General features: G+C 31.9%; 3 protein-coding genes and 1 long non-coding RNA gene across 6 annotated transcripts; 1 reads left to right on the plus strand and 3 right to left on the minus strand.

The window, feature by feature from the left end:
- Nucleotides 1-566: 566 nt before the first annotated feature.
- On the minus strand, nt 567-1,126 carry LOC121115811 (protein dpy-30 homolog). Its single transcript, XM_040709957.2, has 2 exons — nt 948-1,126; nt 567-885 (listed from the first exon to the last, which is right to left on the minus strand). The coding sequence occupies exons 1-2, from the start codon at nt 979-981 to the stop codon at nt 659-661; spliced, it is 261 nt and encodes an 86-aa protein (XP_040565891.1). The 5' UTR covers nt 982-1,126; the 3' UTR covers nt 567-658.
- Nucleotides 1,127-7,945: 6,819 nt separating this feature from the next.
- Nucleotides 7,946-11,280, minus strand: LOC121115812 (eukaryotic initiation factor 4A-I). 2 transcript variants are annotated; one of them, XR_011779794.1, is made up of 7 exons: nt 11,059-11,280; nt 10,838-10,992; nt 9,982-10,296; nt 9,290-9,726; nt 8,730-8,899; nt 8,259-8,535; nt 7,946-8,198 (listed from the first exon to the last, which is right to left on the minus strand). XR_011779794.1 is itself a non-coding variant. In XM_040709958.2 (6 exons), the coding sequence occupies exons 1-6, from the start codon at nt 11,076-11,078 to the stop codon at nt 8,391-8,393; spliced, it is 1,242 nt and encodes a 413-aa protein (XP_040565892.1). In that variant the 5' UTR covers nt 11,079-11,280; the 3' UTR covers nt 7,946-8,390. The 2 variants fall into 2 exon arrangements, 1 of the variants encoding a protein (XP_040565892.1); XM_040709958.2 differs by having other exon boundaries at nt 7,946-8,535.
- A 365-nt stretch (nt 11,281-11,645) lies between these two features.
- Nucleotides 11,646-15,614, plus strand: LOC121115813 (dual specificity mitogen-activated protein kinase kinase 1). 2 transcript variants are annotated; one of them, XR_005863692.2, is made up of 7 exons: nt 11,646-12,619; nt 12,685-12,850; nt 13,718-13,829; nt 13,896-14,280; nt 14,343-14,497; nt 14,550-14,915; nt 15,345-15,614. XR_005863692.2 is itself a non-coding variant. In XM_040709960.2 (6 exons), exons 1-6 carry the CDS (start codon nt 12,310-12,312, stop codon nt 14,637-14,639), a joined length of 1,218 nt encoding a protein of 405 aa, XP_040565894.1. In that variant the 5' UTR covers nt 11,646-12,309; the 3' UTR covers nt 14,640-15,614. The 2 variants fall into 2 exon arrangements, 1 of the variants encoding a protein (XP_040565894.1); XM_040709960.2 differs by having other exon boundaries at nt 14,550-15,614.
- Nucleotides 15,615-18,539: 2,925 nt separating this feature from the next.
- Nucleotides 18,540-20,448, minus strand: LOC139905070 (uncharacterized). Its single transcript, XR_011779543.1, has 3 exons — nt 19,608-20,448; nt 19,414-19,553; nt 18,540-19,351 (listed from the first exon to the last, which is right to left on the minus strand). It is a non-coding gene; the product is annotated as an uncharacterized lncRNA (long non-coding RNA).

The raw sequence follows: 20,448 nt of genomic DNA on the forward strand, positions 1-20,448 counted from the left end.
ACAAATTATTCTTATAAACCCTTTGGAGGTGCCACAAATTCCGCTTCAAATACCCAAAATTGATTCTCCTAATAAAAAAATGAGAAATTGACAAATGATAATTGAAAGGCTGTAGTGGTGTATTAAATCAAACATAAAGATTCTAAACTACAGTTTAAATTCTTGGGTATCTTAACTCATCCCAATAATTTGAATTCAAGGCCTATAATTGACTCAAATATGTTTAACAAATATTGGCCTGTATATATTAAGTAAAAAATTATTTCCGTTTTTTTCTTGATTTTTGTTCACAGTTGTTTTTATGTTGATGCACTACATATATTTTATCTTTTTTCAAGAATCAATACTCTAAAATGAAGGAATTGTTTAAGTAAGTATATTAAAGTAGGTTAATTTTACTAGATCGTACAAAAATAATTGCCATACAAAGAGTCGTAATCTTCTTTAATAGCAATTATTAATTTAATTCTACAATCGACAGATGCTTAATTTTTGATTGTAGAGAGATTGTACAAGTATTATAAGTCACAACTGTAGATTAATGTAAACTATTTAAAACTATAAACTCAGGCTTAAAACATACACTTTATTCAAATTATGCCTTTACAAAAATGGAATAAATATCACAAAAAATAAACACTTAAAATCATCCTAGAATTCACGAAGTGGAGGATGTCGTCGACGACGTCTCTTTAGAAGTTTTTTTGTCTTCAGAATGTTTGAGTAAGTAATTTCCAATGTATTCGATAGGATCTGAGGGTCGCTTCTGATTAGCAGAGGTCATTGCTTTTAAAAGTACGGGAACAATGTAGTCATCCAAGTACTGCCTGGAAGACAAGTTTTTGAGCTCTTCGGGCTTTAAAGTTTTCTTTGATTCACTCTCACCTAGAGAAAAAGTTACACCAATTAAGACAGGGAAAATATATAATTTTGCACTATAGTATTACTTTTATTTTTATCAGGAACGTCCGGATCAACCATTTTGTGTTGTTAATTTGAAAGATACAATTAAAAAAATGACTTATTTACGGATTTAAGAAGAAGCGGGGTTTACGTCACTATACAAACTACTAGACCCTTAATTCAGTAAACGCTGTTATTATTAATTTAATATGCGTGCGTTCCTAACAACAAATATTGTAAGTTTTTTTAAGATGTCTTATTATTTACTAATACCATGAAACTCACGCAACCTTGTTGACTATTCACAATATCAATGTGCGTCGCCAACAAAAAATCAAGTTTGAAAGATTTTTCTTAAAATTGAGCCTGGAATACATTTGTATCGTTAGAAGAATTATCGTCAATTTTTATCAAAAAAGTATTCTTATGAACCCTTTGGGTGTGTTTTAAGTTGGCCTTAAGTATCCCAAATTGATCGTCACAATAAAAAAATAAGAAACTGACGGATTTTGTTTGAACAACTTATCGAAATCAATGAACTATATGATCAATATAAATATATATATATTTAACTAGCATGTATGGATATAATATCAAATTTTTTTAAAATCTAATTTTCTCCTCGTCTTGATTTTTATTGAAGGTTGTTTTTATGTGTACCCACCACATCTGTACTTTCATTACCCTTTCATATCTAATCAAATAATAATATATTACTTGGAATATTCATTTACTTTTTAAAACTATAAAATATTTATCAAGTCATATATAATTATTTAAATTTGTACTGAAGCCTATGTATAACATTATATGTAAATAGTATATTATGAATTCGTAAAAGCTCAATTTCTTCTTCCGCCTTGACGGTTTTGAATTTTTGGATGTAAATGATCCAAATCAGTAATGACTTGACACTAAACAAATGAAGGGATCGTGAATTAAAGGTTGCGAGTTATTTCTTGTATAAGTCCAGGTTTCATTTGTAATCAATTATTGATAATAATATGTTTGGGAAAGAACCGAGTTATCATTATCAGAGCCCTATAAGTATATCAACATTTTCTTATAGGGTTCTGATTATTATAACCAAAATACTTTGAGACTATGTATCAGGGACGCTATTTTCATGAAAATATAAATATTATATACATATCAATCATCTTTAGTAAATAGTATTTCTACGTGGCAAGGATGACTCTTTGATTTTTGTTTGATTTCATTAATTATTCGATCAAATGAGATTTTATTTGAGATTATTTATTATGTGTTCATGAGAAACGTTCGTTTGTTAAGATGAATCCACCTCTTTGTTTCCTTGTCTCTGTTTGTCTGTTTCTTCGAAGAGAGATCCTAAATAAGTTTCGAGTGGTTCTCATCCCAATTTAGATGTCGCATGGTAATGTCAAAGAAGTTAAATCCTCGGCATTTGTCTCTTTAGTGACCAAGGATTGACTCACTAAGATAAGGAAAAGTTCACAGGCTTTTGTATTTGGATCTTTCAAAATAATATAAAAATAATCCATTCATGAATTACTTCTTTACCACAGTTATGGCTTTCTCTTCATGCAGTTCATATAAATCTAAATAATATGTCTATCGGATCCCTTGTACAACGTAAGGAAATATCAATTTTTTAACTATTTGTTGTAAATTTCGAAGCATTTGTGAATTAAATACTCTTGACTCATCCTTCTTATCAATCTCACTTTTTTCTTCATAGACTGTGAATATTAAATACATATACAGATGATGATATCAAGATACTCCTTCATTTTGTATATTGAAATCAATTTCAATTTATTTATATAGCCTATAATTTTTTTTTCCATTATCTAGAATTGCAATTATTTAATTAAGAACCCATAGATTATGATTAATTTCAAATTAGTAGATTTAAGTTTATTCGATCACTTGTTTGAAAGTTATAATATTTGTAAAAGATTAGTCGTTATTTTGGATTTATACACTATGCAAGAAAATGACATAAATTAGGAAAATAATCATGATGATTCCAGTAGATCTTGAAAAATTCAAAGAAAAATATATCCAAAAAAAGTCCAGCAATTTAGCTAATGGAACTCATCGAAATATTAAAATAAAAAATTATCAATATTTGTCAAAATTATCATTCTTATCTATTAATGTAATTGTTTATGATATTTTTCCACATTGTAAATATATATTAAAAAAAGTAAAAGTACCATTACATTATAACCACATAATATTAAGATGTTGAATTTAATGCATTTGTTAAGAGTAAAGGAGCTTTTAGGATGGATAATTAGATTTAAAGAAGTGGCCTGCAGTTATTTCAATTCATTGACCGACCTACCCATTTCACATATGATATATTAATTAGCACAAAAGTCCACATCAATCTAGAGTTATTCATAGAGGATAACGGATATCCTTGAAAATATTTATAAATTCTTGATTATTGTTATTGTATTAAGGTTCTTCATAGTGAACATGAGATGAAACAAAGCTATATACAAATCTTACGAGTCTGAGTGGAAATATTCCAAGTTAATATGTTTTCGGATTTCATAATAAATTCCCATTTCTAGACACCCTCAAATCCGAATGAACCACTCCTTGATTCAAGGGATCCATTTTCTTATCAATGGAATGAAGTATTATAATATGTATGTGAATAGTTATCATGAGTTAAGACCAAGGAGTAACATTTGACATCTTTACCACTCCCTCGATTGAAGACCCCAATCCCCTAAGTAGTTAATTTGCATAGAAAGGGAAACTTGTTGGCTTCAGAAGCTTCTTAGGAACACTCTTGGGTTCTCAACTACGAGTAAATATCACAATTTAGCAAACTATAACACATATTTGATATTACGATATTTCTCTTAAACCTATTAGCTATTTATCAATATTGTTAATAATTATATAATTAATGCACTTGTAAACAAAAACAACTGACTTATAAATATGTTATAATTTATACATTTTTCGTATTTTATTATGGGAGGGCATTTATTTATGGCCTTGACGTCATATCTGCCTGGCGCGGTTAAAAAAATCATGACTGACCTACCTTGTTACTAAGTATCTTGATATTAACAAGGTTAGTCAGCAACGATTATCAGTTCCCACTGAAAATTTACTAGAATAATGGATGACGTTATTGGGATACCAAATACAGAAATATAAAGATAGAGAATAGTTAAAAAACCTAAATTTAAAGTGAATAAATAAGTAATCGATGAAAAAAAACAAATTTAAATTACTACATTTTTTACATTTTATGTGTGTATTTACTCAAACAATGGTTCCGAACAACATCACTACAAAGAGAAAGAGAGAGAATTACTTTATAAATCAGCTTCTTGCCCGCAAATGATTTTTTTGTTGCCTAATCTTGTTCTTAATAATAACATTGAGAAGATGGATATATGACGTCATTCATTTCGATAGTCTTAGTTAAAAAAAGAGAAGTCAGGGATCCTTGTGAGCTTACTCTCCATAGCTTAACAAATAATAGCTGCTCTAATGACTGTAAGACTTTGAATGATGCATTTCTTTATCTAATCACACACTAATTAATGATGTTAATTATCAGGAAGCGCCGACTAAGGGATTGGCAAAGTATACTTACTTTGTACGCTGCATGGTGAGTGGCTGTCCCAGTCCCAGGGATGTGAAATACCATTCATTTCCCAAGGATCCAAAAATACGAGGAGACTGGATCCAATCCTGTGCTAATTCGGAAAGCTTTAATCCCGACAGATCTCTTGTTTGTGGACGGCATTTTGTATATACAGACTATTTTGGCTGCTATGAGGGCGACGATCTGAAATTCCCCCTTGGAATTCGTTTGAAACAAGGCATCATACCCCATGTTTCCATCCCTTGTCAACTTGAGGCATGTTTGATGCCACTTGTTATTAATGCTCACACTAAATATCTCTTTTAATATTCTAGGACTTGCGTCTTCCGGATCCACAAATAGAAGAATTTAATAGGAAACGAATCGTGGAAGAAGCTATTCAGGAGTATGACTCCGTGCAAGAAAGAGCTAAAAATGGGTCAGACATCAAAGAAGCTCCGAAACCTAAGAAAAGAAGTAAATTTGAGCTGTTTATATCCAATCTCTCCACTCCCAATTACGATTGTAGTAGTGAGGATAAGAGTAAGGAAACCTCTCGGAACAAGGAGAGTTTACTCTTAAAAAAGACTGTTAAAACACTTAGGGTAATTATAATTAATTCATTCTATTTGTATATAATTACACAATATTCTTTATATATTCCATAGACAAGAGTTCGACTCCTTGAAACAAAAGTGAATGGTCTTACTCATACAAAAGTATTTTATAGAAAGCAATTGCGTCGTCTTCAATCCTTGAAGGGTCGACGAGAAGTAATTTATGAGGAGTTGGGCAAGAGTCTTACACAATCTCAAATAAGATATCTTATTGAGCCCCGATCCTATCAAAGAGACTATTCGCGCGAAGAAATACTTAGAGGACTTATTCTACGGTTTATTAACCCATATGCTCTACGTTATGTAAGATCCTGGAGTTTAGTTTGTCTTCCAAGTCGGCATACATTGGATGTTGCTCTTCAAAAGTTTACATTTTCTCAAGGGATTTTAACGGACTCAATTATTCGGATACGAGAGTCCTTTGATACGCTCAAAGCTGTTAATAAAAGTCTAGCCATTATATCCATAGCTGAAATGAATATTCAGTCATGTTTTAAATTTTCTTCTAAGCAACGGAAAAATCATGAGAGTCATAAGACGCTTCAAATTGGTGTAGTTCGAGGTCTTGTCTCTGATTTTAAGGAGATTGTCTTCCAAGACTTTGATTGCGAATTAGATAAGAAATTACTATTTTCTATCATTGAAGAATTGGAAAAGAATACCATTCAAGTAGTTGGAATTAATTTCAACATTCGAAATCATAAACTTTTTAAGGAGCTTAATCTATCACAGGAAAATACCATTATCGTGAATCCTACGGACCCTAACCGTCATATCCTTATCTTTCCTGATGTTCCTAATTTATTAAAAATGCTCCGCGATCATTTACTGGAAGAGGAGTGCTTCTTCCCCGATGCGAGTAAAGATAAATTCATATTACTAAGTAAGCAAGTCTTTAAGAGTATGATTACTTCTGAGAACGAGGATGTGAAGTCCATAAATAAGATTTCCCTTCGGCATATTCGGTGTAAGGGAGAGGATCGACGATCTACACGCCTTGCCTCTCAACTATTGTCAAATACAACTGCCAATGCACTCGCCCTACATTTATCCGATACCAGTGATCCTAGAGCGATCGGAGTATCCATTATAAATAATTGGTTCGACGTAATGAACTCAAAGTGTGTGTTTAATCCTAGGTGTCCCTACAGCTCTGCCCTTGGTATCAATGAAGAGATTCAGCTCAGGGCCTTAAATGACATGGAAAAATTAATTTATGATCTGAAGTTGATGAATAATTCTCAGCTTCCACTCTTTCAGCAAGGAATACTCATTTCAATAATGTCTACAAAAATCCTTTATCAAAGCATAGTAAAGGAAGATGGCTACGTTCCTCATATCCAGACTTTCAGGTTAAATCAGGATTTTATCGAAAATATCTTTAATCGCGTTCGCGTTTTTGCTGGAGTGAATACCTTGAATCCTACAGATGCCATTACCTTAGTTAAATTAATTGTGAGCGAGCAGCAACATTTGGAGGACATAGATATTCTCTCCAATGATGAGGGTATTCATTGTGATGATGATGAAGTCACGGATGAAAATAGAATAAACACAGAAGAGGAACATAATGTTAATATAGAGATAGTTGAATCATCCAGTGAAGCTGCTAAAAGAGAACTCTTAAATACTGCCCCTATAAGTGAATTTGATATTCGTATCGCCCCTGGTAGAGAGGAAGTCATTATTAATTGAATATATAGAACTACAATTTTTATTCTTAAATTTATTTTACATTACATGTCAATTAGCAACTCATTCTATCATCAAGGGGGTTTTTATAGAAGTAAAATCATGCCATTGCTTATTGGATAGAGGTGATTTTGAATATCCGACGCTGTTATTTAATCATATATATTTGATACTCCTGTAATTTTTCCTTTTATACACTAAATATATATTTGAATATTGTCATCATTTAAGCAATTGCACTTAATGTTTACTTTCAAGAATAGATGAGTCGAATAATATTGAGCACTGTTAATTCCGTCAGCTATGACCTGGCTTACTCTGGCATAATGATAAGCATTGGGCTGAGAAGAATTGCAGGACCTACCAGTCTATTGGTGTATAGTACAAAATAAAAAAATCACTTAATCAGTGGGTCCTCAACTTTGTAGGCCACAAAGTCTAGGTTAGCACTTGTATTAAAGAGGCCTTGGCTATGACTAGACGAAATTTATTTGTGTAAAAAGTATTTTCTTTTGTGTAAGTACGAGACAAAGCAATTTTTTTCTTATATTATATAGAATTAAATGTGGCCCTTCAACATATAAGTAATATAAAATATTTTCCCCCAAAATTGAGCCTGGAATAAATTTATTTGACGAATTATAGTCAATTTCTATGCATAAGTTATTCTGATTAACCATTGCGCCGCAAATTTCAAATTGATGGCCACAATAAAGAGAAATTGACTAAATTTAGTGGAAGGATATTATTTAGTCGAATAAATAGACAGTGAATCAAGTTCTATACTGTAGTTAAAATTCTTGTTCATAGTAACTCATGGTCACAATTTCATATTAATCCTATAATCGATTCAAATGTATGTGTATTTAAAGTAATAAATTAAATTGCTTTCTGTTAATGATTGTTTTAACTGTGACTAAAAACTTATTTTCTACTTAGACGAAGTTAAATGGGACAAAACCATAATCTGTCTTGAGTAAGAAGTCTGCTATTTTTCTCAAACAAGAGCATATTTTGAGGTTGAATGGGAAAGTTGCGACTCCTCGATTTCTAGAGGTAGTGCAGGGTTACACATATTGGCATAACTTTCAATTTTTCATAATACAGACTCAAGGCAAAAAAGAAGAAGCATGAGGAAAGCATTTTATTTTTAATAATATAAATTTATAACAAAATCCAACTATTCTTAATTATACTAGAAATGAGAATGTACTTTATACAGTTTTCTTTGTAATCCAATAATTATCATGATTCACGAGACAAAAGCAAAGTTATACGCAGCAAGTAGTGGCGTGCATCTGGATGGATTTGTTAAGAGATTTTTTTTTATAATAACTATCTTGATACCATAGTATTTATCATCACAAGAAAGTTGGGAGGACCTGTCCTAACAATTATGAGCTAATTATTTATTTTGTTAAGTTTGAAAATGCGATCATTACCATAATAAATTAAGATCTTGGAACATGTTTTTCTTTTGTTTAGAAAGAAGTATTGACACCTGAGATGTAATAGGGAAATTTTTTTTTTATTCCAAATTTTACTTTTTTTTAATTTTTATTTCTGTTATATATTTATATAAGATTCGCTACATCTTTCGGCATCTCCTCGATCTGGGTATGATAATGTTTTTCAATATCTTGAAGAGCCATTCTATCACCTTCTGTGATAAAGTTAATAGCAACACCCTTACGACCGAAACGGCCACCACGACCAATTCTGAAAGAGATAAGAATAGTCAATAATAGCATTTATAAGTCAAATAAGTTTGAGACTGAATTAATTCGAGCTTTAATCAGACGTTAAAATTTCTGCTTATTTCTTATCAAGCTTGCATGTCTAAGTAATTAAGTGATGTTCATCATACTTAAGGAAAAAGCTGATTTAATGGAGGATCACAATTATTTAAGTACCTGTGAATATAGTTTTCCTTGTTGACAGGCAAATCATAATTGATAACCAAGGAAATTTGCTGCACATCGATACCACGAGCTAACAAATCTGTAGTGATTAATACACGTGACGATCCACTTCTAAATTCACGCATAATCACTTCACGTTCCTCTTGTGACATTTCACCGTGCTGCAATTGATAAAAAATAATGTATGTTATTAGTGATGGGTCATTCACCTAAGACAAATATTATCAAGATTAATTCTTTTGGTGTAGGGAAATATGTATTAAAACTAAAGCCTCCAGAAAAGATAGTCTTTAAAATGTACATATTGTCCCATCATCATATAGCATTCTTCGAACGCCACAACTCCGAATGACTTAGAGTTGAGGTTCTAATAAAATGCATTTACTAATAGCAAGCCCTTCAATATTCTAGAGTGTGATAAAAATGAATATTTCCATAATAGGAAAAACGAGTTTTCAATTTATTTGCTTATATAAATAAGCAAATGGGAGAGGAATAATGAAGATATTGAATTATGTTACATAAAAATAAAGATGATATAATATACGCACCATGGAAGAAACAGTAAAGTGTTTTAAACCCATTTTCTCTGTAAGCCAGCAAACTTTCCTGCGGGTATTACAAAAGATGACAGCTTGAGTAATGGTTAGAGTCTCATACAAATCGCAGAGAGTTGAGAGCTTCCATTCTTCCTTCTCTACAAACACATAGAACTGAAGAATACCTTCCAAGGTCAATTCCTCTTTACGGACAAGGATTCGAATGGGATCTCTCATAAATCTTTTGGTGACATCCAAGACGTCGTCAGGCATGGTAGCCGACATAAGAACAACTTGGATATCTTGGTTTAAATGACGGAAAACGTCATAGATTTGCTCCTTAAATCCTCTACTTAACATCTCATCGGCCTCATCGAGGACGAACATCTTGATGTTTTCAGTACGAAGATGTTCTCGAGTAATCATGTCGAATACTCTTCCAGGTGTTCCTACACAATAAAATTATTATAATAATGTTAACATGAATTGAGGGAAAATGTTTTTTCAAGGATAGTAAATAAACTATTTGTAGTCGAAGAGATTTCCAAGGATAAGAACATGAATATGTTGTTAACCTAACGATGCAAATGCGACAAAATTACTCTGGCAAAAGTTCGACCGTTTTCCCAATATAGTATAATACTCTTGGGAGACGGAGATACCATATTTGCCTACAGTTAAGTAGTTATGTACAAATAACTTACCAACAACGATATGAGGTCCATGTTCCAGAGCACGGATGTCACTCGAGATTGAACGACCGCCAATGCAGGCATAACAAGTGGCCTTCAAAAAATCTCCAAGAGAGAGGACCACTTTTTGAATTTGTTGAGCCAATTCTCGGGTAGGAGCTAAAATAAGAGCTTGAGTCCTATTCATGGAGATATCGATCTTCTGAAGGATGGCGATCGAAAAAGTCGCAGTTTTACCCGTTCCTGATTGGGCTTGAGCAATTGCATCTCTTGTTTTGATGCATGGAACAATCGCTCTTTGTTGAATTGCAGATGGCTTCTCAAAACCTTCAATCACAAGCAGAAAAAGAAAATGAGTGTTAGTTCATCTTGTAAGCAGAGTGTGGCACACATCCCACATCCCTCCTCCCTAGACAACTGTGGACGCGGCCCCTACTCTGGATCCATTGCTGAGGATCCAAAGTAATCAAGGGTTGTTCGACCATTTCATAAATGAGTTTACTTTAGCCACACTTCGACACCATAAATGGAATCAAATGCCCATTTACGGCTCTAATGTGTGGCACAAGAGATGAGTCGTTTTGCCCACACCCACCCACACCCCCTTGCAAGTTGCTCCTCAACAGGAAGTTGATAAATTCAGAGAAGGTATGACTCATCCTGCATGGATGAGGAGACACCAAGAAACGGGAAGGAAAAGATCCACTCCACTCCACTTTCGTAGTCTACACATGGAAAGGGGCGCAGGGCGCAAGGCGCAAGGCACAAGGCGAAGGGAAAAAAGGAAGGAAAAAGAAGGAAAGAGAACAATTGCTCAGAAATCCCAAATCCCTAGATACAAAACCCCCAATCCTCTCCCTATCCTTACCAAATGAATAAATGCCACGAAGGAGATCTTCCTTTAGATTCATATCGTCGAATGATTCGCAAATCTCGAACCAGTTGCACTCGATGATGTCGTTTGTGTCGCCATCATCTGCACCAGGACGACTAAATTCTCGTTCATTCTCGTCCACAGGGGATCTAGGGGATAATAAATTAGGTATTGGAATAGGAAGACTCCTTGAGAACCCAAAGCCATTCACTCACCTTCTGTCCGAATTCGACATGATTTGACTCCAAATGTAGTTTGATAAAAACTTGAAAGGAAAAGAATTTTCGTCTCTTTCTCGCTAGGCGAAGCGAAAGGAAAAGAAGGAAAGGAAGAGATTATCACTCACACACTGCTAAGTGCCACACACGCTGACAAATCTACAAAGAGACACGCAACGCTCTATAGATCCATACAGGCGCAGACACAAAAACAGAGGGAATACATAGTATTATTCATTCGCCCCACCCCTTTTCTAAAAAACTCCCTCTATCACCCCCAGCCATTCCAGCCGGACTCATACTCTCAGTAAAATCCAAATTTCCGCGATATCATGGATATTTGCGAAAGCTAACGAGATTCGAAATCAAAATATTCTATCATTCCGAATATTTATATCATTAAACAGGGGTGTAATTTGAGATTGTATCCCCTGTTTCTTAATATTGAACACCTCCGGAAACGGAAATAATTTTCTGCCCAACGTGCTGCAACAATAAATAAAAATTAGGGATAAATATCTTTTTTTTTAAACCCGGCTACAATTTAGCGTACCCTCCTCTAGATGCTGTATCGCTTATCATTTGCAAATGTAAGTTGTTAAGTGTGTAGGGATGGAACGGAACCCACGTGTGATTCTCATTTATTTTTGTTGTAGTTTCTATTGGTACATTTTGAGTATTTCCTTCCATGTAAAGAGCAACGATTTGATTACATACTTTATTGATAAGCGATAGATAAGGATAATCTAATTTAAAGAGAGTAACAAAATACAGTTACTTATTCTAATGATACTTTTAGATGTTTCCAGCTAATGGAATAATGGAAGGGGATGGAGTGAATCGCAAACGAGAGCATTTTTGGATTAATCAATATTCTGCTTTCCTGATTCCTTTTCTATTATTATGATATGAGTCGAATAAGAGTAGTAGCGAATAGCGATCAATGAAATACAGAATATATGTATGTGGTGCGTGAATATTGAAGTAGTAGACTGTAATGTCATTAGTTGTCGGAAGTTTGATGTGTGTTCACTCAACCTCTGTCTCTATTAGGTGCTGCCATCTCTTGCGTCATTTCCTAGTTCTTCAATATAAATAAAAAATACTGATGATTCTGTCTAGGAATTGATAGGATTTGTCATTTTAAGTTAAACTACTATTATTAATTACCTAGGTAATTAATAATTAATTAAGAAATTAAAGACTGAACTCCAATTAAAGCCAGGAGAAGAAAAAGAAGTTGAAGAGATGTCGAGTGGGAGAAAGACAAAGAAGCCTCCTCCTTTGCCCCTGACACTTCCAGCCTCTGAAGAGGAGGATGCTTGGAAGCACTCTCCCTCCAACATGGTGGATCATAATAGTGGAATGATCCCCAACCCTTCCAAAGATAATTCTGCGGAGGATGAGGAAATGCATACAAACGAGGGTCTCTTTGATGTCGTCAACGACAAGCAAAGAGAGAGGCTTGAGGTATTTTTGAATAGAAAGGAGCAATTAGGGGATCTCAAAGGGGATGAAGAATTTGAGAAACTCTCGGAACTGGGATCTGGGAATGGGGGTAACACCAACAAACCATCTTTCTGTCACCTTACTTATTACTATTATGTTTCTTTTCCTCTCTAGGTGTCGTTCATTGTGTTCTACATCGACCTTCAGGGACCATTATGGCCAAAAAAATGATTCACTTGGAAGTCAAACCCGCTACAAAAAAACAAATCATTACAGAACTTAAAATACTCCACAAATGCAATTCCCCATATATTGTGGGATTCTATGGAGCTTACCATAGGTACTTCTGCCCTACTATTACAAGGTCCCTCCTATTACCCAAACATACCCTTGTCATAACTCTCCGAAGTAGCGGTTTTTTGTTGTTAAATTTTTTTTCCCATGCATAAGTTGCTTCAGGATTATTCCTAAACACTTAATGTCTTTTTAACCCAAGGTCCATGTCAGGACTATTCAATCTGTGTCAGTTTGTGAGTAATGCAGTTCATGGTTTAGTCAAAAGGACAATCTCGGTCTCACGTGAGAGTTTTATCTATCTCCTGAACAAAAAGTAACTTTAGTTATATACCAATTGTTGAGTTTTATCCATCTCTTGAACAAGAAATAACTTTTGTCATACCAATTGTTGATTCTTTATGTTTATTATATAAGGCAATATTTCTCAAACTTTAAGACTTGTGTCTGCCTCTTTTCTCATTCAAATATCGAACGTTTGTTAGTTAAGATACTTGTTGAAAAAATTCACATGCAACCTTAAAAACAATTCAGGTTTTTTAAGTAGTTTGAGTTTATAAGAATATTATAATGTAATATATTTAAAACATGGTCATCACTAGTACACGATACATAATACATAGCATATTTGATTATCTCACTCCCAAAAGTAGTCGATCATTGGTTTGTAGCGTAATTATTTTTCGCTCTAACCTAAGGAATTGGTTGGGAAATTTAAACCTACTCCATTTATAAAAAATAGCCCTGGTCTATGCTACTAAATGCTTCTTAAAACATTAAACGTGTTCCGTCTCCAAATTTTTCCTTTTTGTGCTTCTATGAACATTTTTGTAGCAAGAGGAACCACATATTACTTAATATTATATATATAATTGGTTATTCAATGAATTTTAATTATTATCTTTTTTTTTAGCGATGGAGAAATAAACATATGTATGGAGTACATGGATGGTGGATCTCTAGACTTAGTCCTCAAAAAGACTGGTAAAATCCCTGAAAAGTATTCGCGCAAAATCACATATGCTGTAACTATCTCCTTTGGCAACAATACTCAGTAATTCTTATAATAGGCTACTGTTTTATTCCTGTAGGTCCTTCGAGGTTTGAGCTACCTTCGAGAGAGGCATAAAATCATTCATCGGGACGTAAAACCCAGCAATATATTGGTAAATAGTCAAGGAGAAATCAAAATTTGTGACTTTGGAGTTTCCGGCCAGCTCATTGATTCAATGGCCAACTCCTTTGTTGGAACTCGATCTTACATGTCACCTGAGAGATTACAAGGCTCTCCATATTCTGTAGCTAGTGATGTTTGGTCTTTAGGACTCTCTCTCTTAGAAATTAGTCTTGGCATGTACCCCATTCCTCCTCCAGATGTTGCAGCCTTAACACATATATTTGGACCTCAAATTGGACCTGAAGATGTGGCGATAGCTCGAGCAAATCGAATCCCCAAGTCCCCAGGGAATGGATCATGTAATGGCATACTACATAAGTCACATGTAATTGAATTTATATTTTGATGTCTTATATTTCAGGCAAGCCAATGGCTATTTTCGAATTGTTAGAGTATATAGTCAATCAACCTCCACCAAAATTACTGAGTCGAGTATTCTCAGATGAAATGAGGGACTTTGTTGAACGATGTCTTAGGAAAAAGTCAAATGAGAGGCCGGATCTTGATACGCTCATGGTATTATTAATTATTATATATTTATCCTACTACATATTCTTTTTTTTTTCAGGCTCATCCATGGATTGCTGGAGTTGAAAATGATGGATTAGACATTTCAGATTGGGTTTCACGGATTTCCAAACTTCCTACGCCACAGTGATTGATTCTATCGGACTATATATTGACGTTTTACACATATAATAATATTATAATCTTCATCATTTACAAAAAAAAAAACATAGATCAATTCCTTCTCCCAACCCCTCAACCTTTACGAAAAGGAAATATATATATTTAAATAATTAATTACCATGAGTTCAATCCAAATAATCAAATAATTATTTCTTCATTATATTATTTTTCATCTAGAGAGAGGGTTACTTTAGTTATTTATATACATATATATATTTCGGATAATTATTCAATCATTCATTAAGTGATTTAAGTTATGAATCTTTAATTATTATTAATAATATTTTTTTGTTGTTTATGTTGTTTTCAAATGAAAGAAAATTATTTTTTTCTCTCTATGAGTAGCATAAAATACTGTTTTTGCATTTATTTATTATTGAAAGAACCTTTATAATAAAAACATCTTATAATTGAAATTAAAACTCTTTCCGTATCTATCGTCATTAAATTACCATAATATGTAATTTTAATGCTGCTTTTTTTTAACGTATCAGATATGATTAGTTTTTTGGCTTTTCCCAAGTTTTTTAAATACATAATTTGTTTTCCAAATCTTTATTCTCAATTTTTATAACGATGTTTGATTATACATATACCTTCTTTACATTCAAAGCTTCTTTTTTTTTCTCGAAATTCTACCCACTTTAAGTACTTAATGCAATGATTTTTTCAGGTTAAGTTTATTCGTCCAGTGAAATTTACTTAAATAAAAATTATAAACCAACAATTTAGCACAATTTCATTTTAATTAATAATTATTTTATGTCTCTCTCACATTTTTTATTCTAGAATATTTACACTTTACATAATTAATTATATACCAATTACTATTATATTACAATAAAATAATTTCGACTTGTTTTTAAAAACTTAGTAACAAAAAAATCACATTATTTTGCCAGATGTATAATTATATTTAGATCTATTAAATGAATTATTATTACTTGTATTAATTATTTATAATCTATACCTGTTAGTTTAATCTCTATGGAAATGTTAATAATATCTATTTGTGGAAAATCTATCTTTAATATCCCATTAGATTTGTCTGCACAATGCAGTTTAGTGTTATTAATCTCCAAAGAAGGCTTCTAGACCAAAGGTACTCAGCTATTAAGAAGAAAATCCCAATTTGACAAGTTCTAATACCTCCCACAGATTCTATAATTTTTATTAGGAGTCTGGAAGTCTCATAACTTTAATTCTATATTTTTCTACACTAATATAACGATTCCTAGTATAAAACAGTACCAATTTACTATTAGAATTTTAATGTTGACTATATGATCAAGAATCTAAATGGGACACTAATCATTAATATTGATTCTACAAATGATCTCTAGTAATAAAAAACGTTATCAATTTGTATACAATATTCTAAGTAGAGTCCAAATGCGTGCATGATTCAATCATTAATCCATTAAGTATATTTTAGAAGACGTTAAAACTTTTCCGGTTTGAGGGTATGAATATATTATATGCTAAATTGTGTCCATTTTGATAGCAATTCACTCTGCACTTCCTATAGTTTTATGATCCTTTTTTTAAATAATTTTATTCACTATTGGACATCCGACATTTTGTTCATAAGAACACAATGAATGATCTTTTTTTTAATAATACCAATATCATATTTTAAGAGAATACTAAAATTTTATATTCCAAATAAGGGTTAGGTTAGTTCCGGACTGTAATAATATGTTATTTCATTTATGTATAGGATCAACAAAACCATAAAGCATATCAAACGGACATAAATATATGTTGAAAAGAAGTTGCAATCAAAAAAAAAATTAATATTTAATAAGTAGTATTATGTTACACATTTGATGGTTTAAATGCCCATATCTATATTAGTCGTAAATACGTAATTTTAATAGATTCAAATTTAATTAGTTTAGTAGCTACTAATTTAAAATGACTGATGTTTGAATAAAATGTAACTTGTGCTTGTAGCTTAGACAAGTTATAACTTCTACACAACTTAATTTGTTTAATTCATAATAATTAATTAAGAGCTATTCTTAAAGCTAGAAAGGTGTTCTAATTGATTCCAGCAGTATTATGTATTAATATTATAGACAACGAAATGATCTGCACTAGTACATTTATGTCCAAGGTTCGCCCCGTAACATTAACTGTGACAATAATAACCTCTTATAATGACCCTTTAGGGCCAGATACAGTAGCGTTGGAACCATAGAGGCCATTATCCCTCACTTTTTTAGATTGAGTGTAATATTTATATAATTTAATTGTATGGCTGCATGACTAAAATTTTATCATTGCCTCCACTTGCAAATACATTCCAGCGACGCTGGACAGATGAGTACTGCTTCTAATAGTTCCACTTGACCAATAATATTATAAAGTATATATAATATTATGTAGGAATAAAGGACTATTTTTGGTTCTTTCTAGTACATTCCATTTGGGAATAGGTGTATTTTATATTATATTCTCCTCTGCTCGTATATCACCTGTTACTTTTGTTGTGTTTTGTTAGTCTTTTGACAGAAAAATCATTCTTCCTTTTTAAAACGTGGTTATTTAAAGTTTCCCGCCAAGAATCAACAAGAAAATATCCCCCAAAAGCGTGTATTGCATTTCCCGCTTTATTAAGAGAAAAATAAAATTGGCGCGAAAACCGACAATCTCAATGAGTTTACCTAAGTAGATTACATATGGAGTTATAGAATATAGTATAGAAACGCTCCAAACGTCATTTCCAAATTAATGAATGCATCTTTTCAGTATGTTATAGAGCATTTTCACACATGTCCTAAACATTTTGGAAATCGAATATCTTGGAGACATAAATAACCAAAATATTCGTATTAATGAGTATATAGGTCCGAAAGTAGTTTTTTTAACCCATTTTCCCTGACGTCATAAATTGCATCATAATAGTTGGTATTTTTAATACATAAAATTGATAAATTTCCTTCCCCTCCAAAATGAAAAAAACTTCATTAAATGGCCTTAAGAAAAAATGAAAACATAACATTTTTTGATCAAAATTGAATAAAGGTCTGCTATAATATGTATAATAATGAAACTACATAGACATTAGATCGAGTGATAGATTTTTGTTAGACAAGTAAGATTTAATTTATGTTATATGTTGGTTTTATTTTGACATAAAAATACACGGTAGGGCAAAATATTCAATATAATTGATGAAAAAAATGTGTTTTTTTTGTTTTTAAGGAACTCCATAATGGCCATGAATAATCTCCTATCCTATCATTAAAGTTCTAGAGGATCCAATAAATTTACAAATTTATAATTACTTAATTATAGTTACCAAATATTAATTAATTAGATTAATATCTAAATCTTTACAGAGTAATATAGAATAAGATAAAATTGCCTACACTTTATATTTGCTAACCATGTTGTGGGCTTAGGAGACTGCAGTTTTTATAATGTGAAACGAAACATGAAAAACTATGATATTTTTTCTTCTTAAAATCATAATTAAAAGATGGATTCCGTGAAGCATATACCTGATTTACTGTTAAATAAATATTCGTAAAATGGTTTAATAAAGACAATTATGTTTGAAAAAACATTTTATTATTGTTATAAACTATGTAGAAATGAGAGTTTTTTCTCACTTTAAAAGTACTACTGAGGCTCAGTCTATTAACGTATTTTTACAACAGACCTTATCTATGTAACCAAGTAACGTATTTAAATATTAGGTTTGTAATATGACTATAGTTGATAATATTGTAGAGAAAAACGCGTGCGAGGAGACAGGGGGGAGAAAGACATATGGTATCATTGTTTAAAATACATCAGTATTTATCAGTTGCCTACTTTATTATGATTTTTGAGGGTGTAACGAAAGACAAAATAAGAGTATTTCGAAATATATTTGAAGTTCCAAATTTAAAATAGAAGGCTTAAATTAAATATAATCTACATACTAAAAAATAAACCTTCATACATTTAAGTTAAATATACAAAATTAAACAATTAGAATCATATAACTAATAATAACAATAAATTATAAATACAGAATATTGAAATAATAGATTGATCCAAATAATATCTTCTTGTTCTAACATCGGAATTCAGTTAAATATGTCATAACTTGAGGTTGCAAAATACAAGCCAGACGTGGAGTTTAATCAAAAAGATCATCACCTTTTTTCCTTATGTGCAAGTTGCATATACAATTGTGCACAGGATAGATATATTTCTACCGATGAGATTTTAATAATTATTAATAATAAAGTAAATCATAAAATAATGTTAGATTTCAATCCATATCTTCTTCCAATCTTAGTAAGAACAGCTTTTAGAATCCCACTTTCATTTATTTCATATTTATCTAAAAAAAAGAAAAGTTAATCCATGCAGTCAAATTTAACTGATAAGACAATTCAGGCAACCATTCTTGACTTATTGTAGTTTTTTAACATGACATCGTAAAGATTTAGAGCAAAAGCTAATTATGTAGTAATGTCCGGCAATATTACTCCTTATTAAGAGCATCAAAAAAGATTTTTTTCTTCTTATGCTTATATAACAACATATATACACAATTGGTAATTACAATGCTACACCCAATGCAACTACCCCCGTTGTTGTGACCATTTAAGCAGTTGTTTTTGCCTTTTATGAGTTTTCTGAACACCATTTCTTGGAGCTTATCAACCATAGCTAAGCCTTAAGTGATAAAAAAGTAATATTTATTGACTATGTAATATTGCAAAACCTAATGATCATACCCAAGTCTTTAAGTGAAGAAACTAGTCTCAGACAAACTAGTTGCGAACCATCCAAAGCTACTACCCCCGTTGTTGTGATCATTTAAGCAGTTGTTTTTACTATTTAATGAGTTGTATATCATAATTCTTGATAAGTTTGGCTAAAATAGAATCATATTTTAGGGTTAGATTTAAAAAAAAAATTGAATACTTACTGTTAGATAGTACAAAATTCAGAGTTTCATTTCGAAATTAGTAAATATTTTATACTTTTTACTGATAACTTGATCGTCATTTGGTGTGGACGACTCAAAACATTTTTATATGTATTTCTATAAATCACATCATTACCAACATCCTCCATTAATTTAATGATGGCTCCTCGGGAAGGGATAGGTTTACCCGTGTGTTTCTCCATAAATTTTTTGAACATAGATGATTAGCAATTGATAAGGTTATATAACATGCAATAAACATCTTTGTGAGATCAGAGTTAAAGTCTGACTTGATGTATTCATCATTAACTTGATTTTTTAGATGAATATCCATTCTCTTGATATGAGATGAGAATAATGAGTGGCGTGTAACTCTAGATAGGAGACCAAAGGCACATTTATTTCGACAAATCCGACAAGCCATCTGTTTCTCATCCGGTAAGTATGTTCCAAATTCCTGGGCCTTCATTTTCATAAATCCAGACAGAAGGCGACGTTATTTTAAGCATTTTATTCAGTTCTCTATCGACTATCACCATCTAATATTATATTAATATTGAATAATAAAGGCGGGAATGATGACGTTCTTGATTGATAGAAGAAGATGTATATTATTTAATCAATGGTGCCATAAGTATTTCTTCTCTTCTCCTCGCACGCTTTTCTATTCTTACCAAAATTATCACCCTTAAATATGACTCATGATAGAGAAGGGAAAAAAATGGATGTCTACATGTTGGTAAAACAAGTTACGAGAGAATTAAAAGTATTTATTCATTTATCAAACGATATACTACTTATCTTCAATAGTAGCTTAGGAGAGAAGACTTAGTTAGACTCA

Source organism: Lepeophtheirus salmonis, chromosome 4 (assembly GCF_016086655.4).
Source record: "Lepeophtheirus salmonis chromosome 4, UVic_Lsal_1.4, whole genome shotgun sequence".
Taxonomy (NCBI): domain Eukaryota; kingdom Metazoa; phylum Arthropoda; class Copepoda; order Siphonostomatoida; family Caligidae; genus Lepeophtheirus; species Lepeophtheirus salmonis.

Excerpts from the sequence above, each read along its gene's own strand:
- LOC121115811 (XM_040709957.2), bottom strand. The coding sequence starts at position 981 with ATGGTTGATCCGGACGTTCCTGATAAAAATAAAA. Across the intron at positions 886-947 it reads CGTTCCTGATAAAAATAAAA|GTGAGAGTGAATCAAAGAAA; the intron begins GTAATACTATAG and ends CTTTTTCTCTAG.
- LOC121115812 (XM_040709958.2), bottom strand. The coding sequence starts at position 11,078 with ATGTCGAATTCGGACAGAAG. Across the intron at positions 10,993-11,058 it reads ATGTCGAATTCGGACAGAAG|ATCCCCTGTGGACGAGAATG; the intron begins GTGAGTGAATGG and ends ATTATCCCCTAG. Across the intron at positions 8,536-8,729 it reads AAGGAAAACTATATTCACAG|AATTGGTCGTGGTGGCCGTT; the intron begins GTACTTAAATAA and ends TATCTCTTTCAG.
- LOC121115813 (XM_040709960.2), top strand. The coding sequence starts at position 12,310 with ATGTCGAGTGGGAGAAAGACAAAGAAGCCTCCTCCTTTGCCCCTGACA. Across the intron at positions 12,620-12,684 it reads ACTGGGATCTGGGAATGGGG|GTGTCGTTCATTGTGTTCTA; the intron begins GTAACACCAACA and ends TTTCCTCTCTAG. Across the intron at positions 13,830-13,895 it reads CGCGCAAAATCACATATGCT|GTCCTTCGAGGTTTGAGCTA; the intron begins GTAACTATCTCC and ends TTATTCCTGTAG.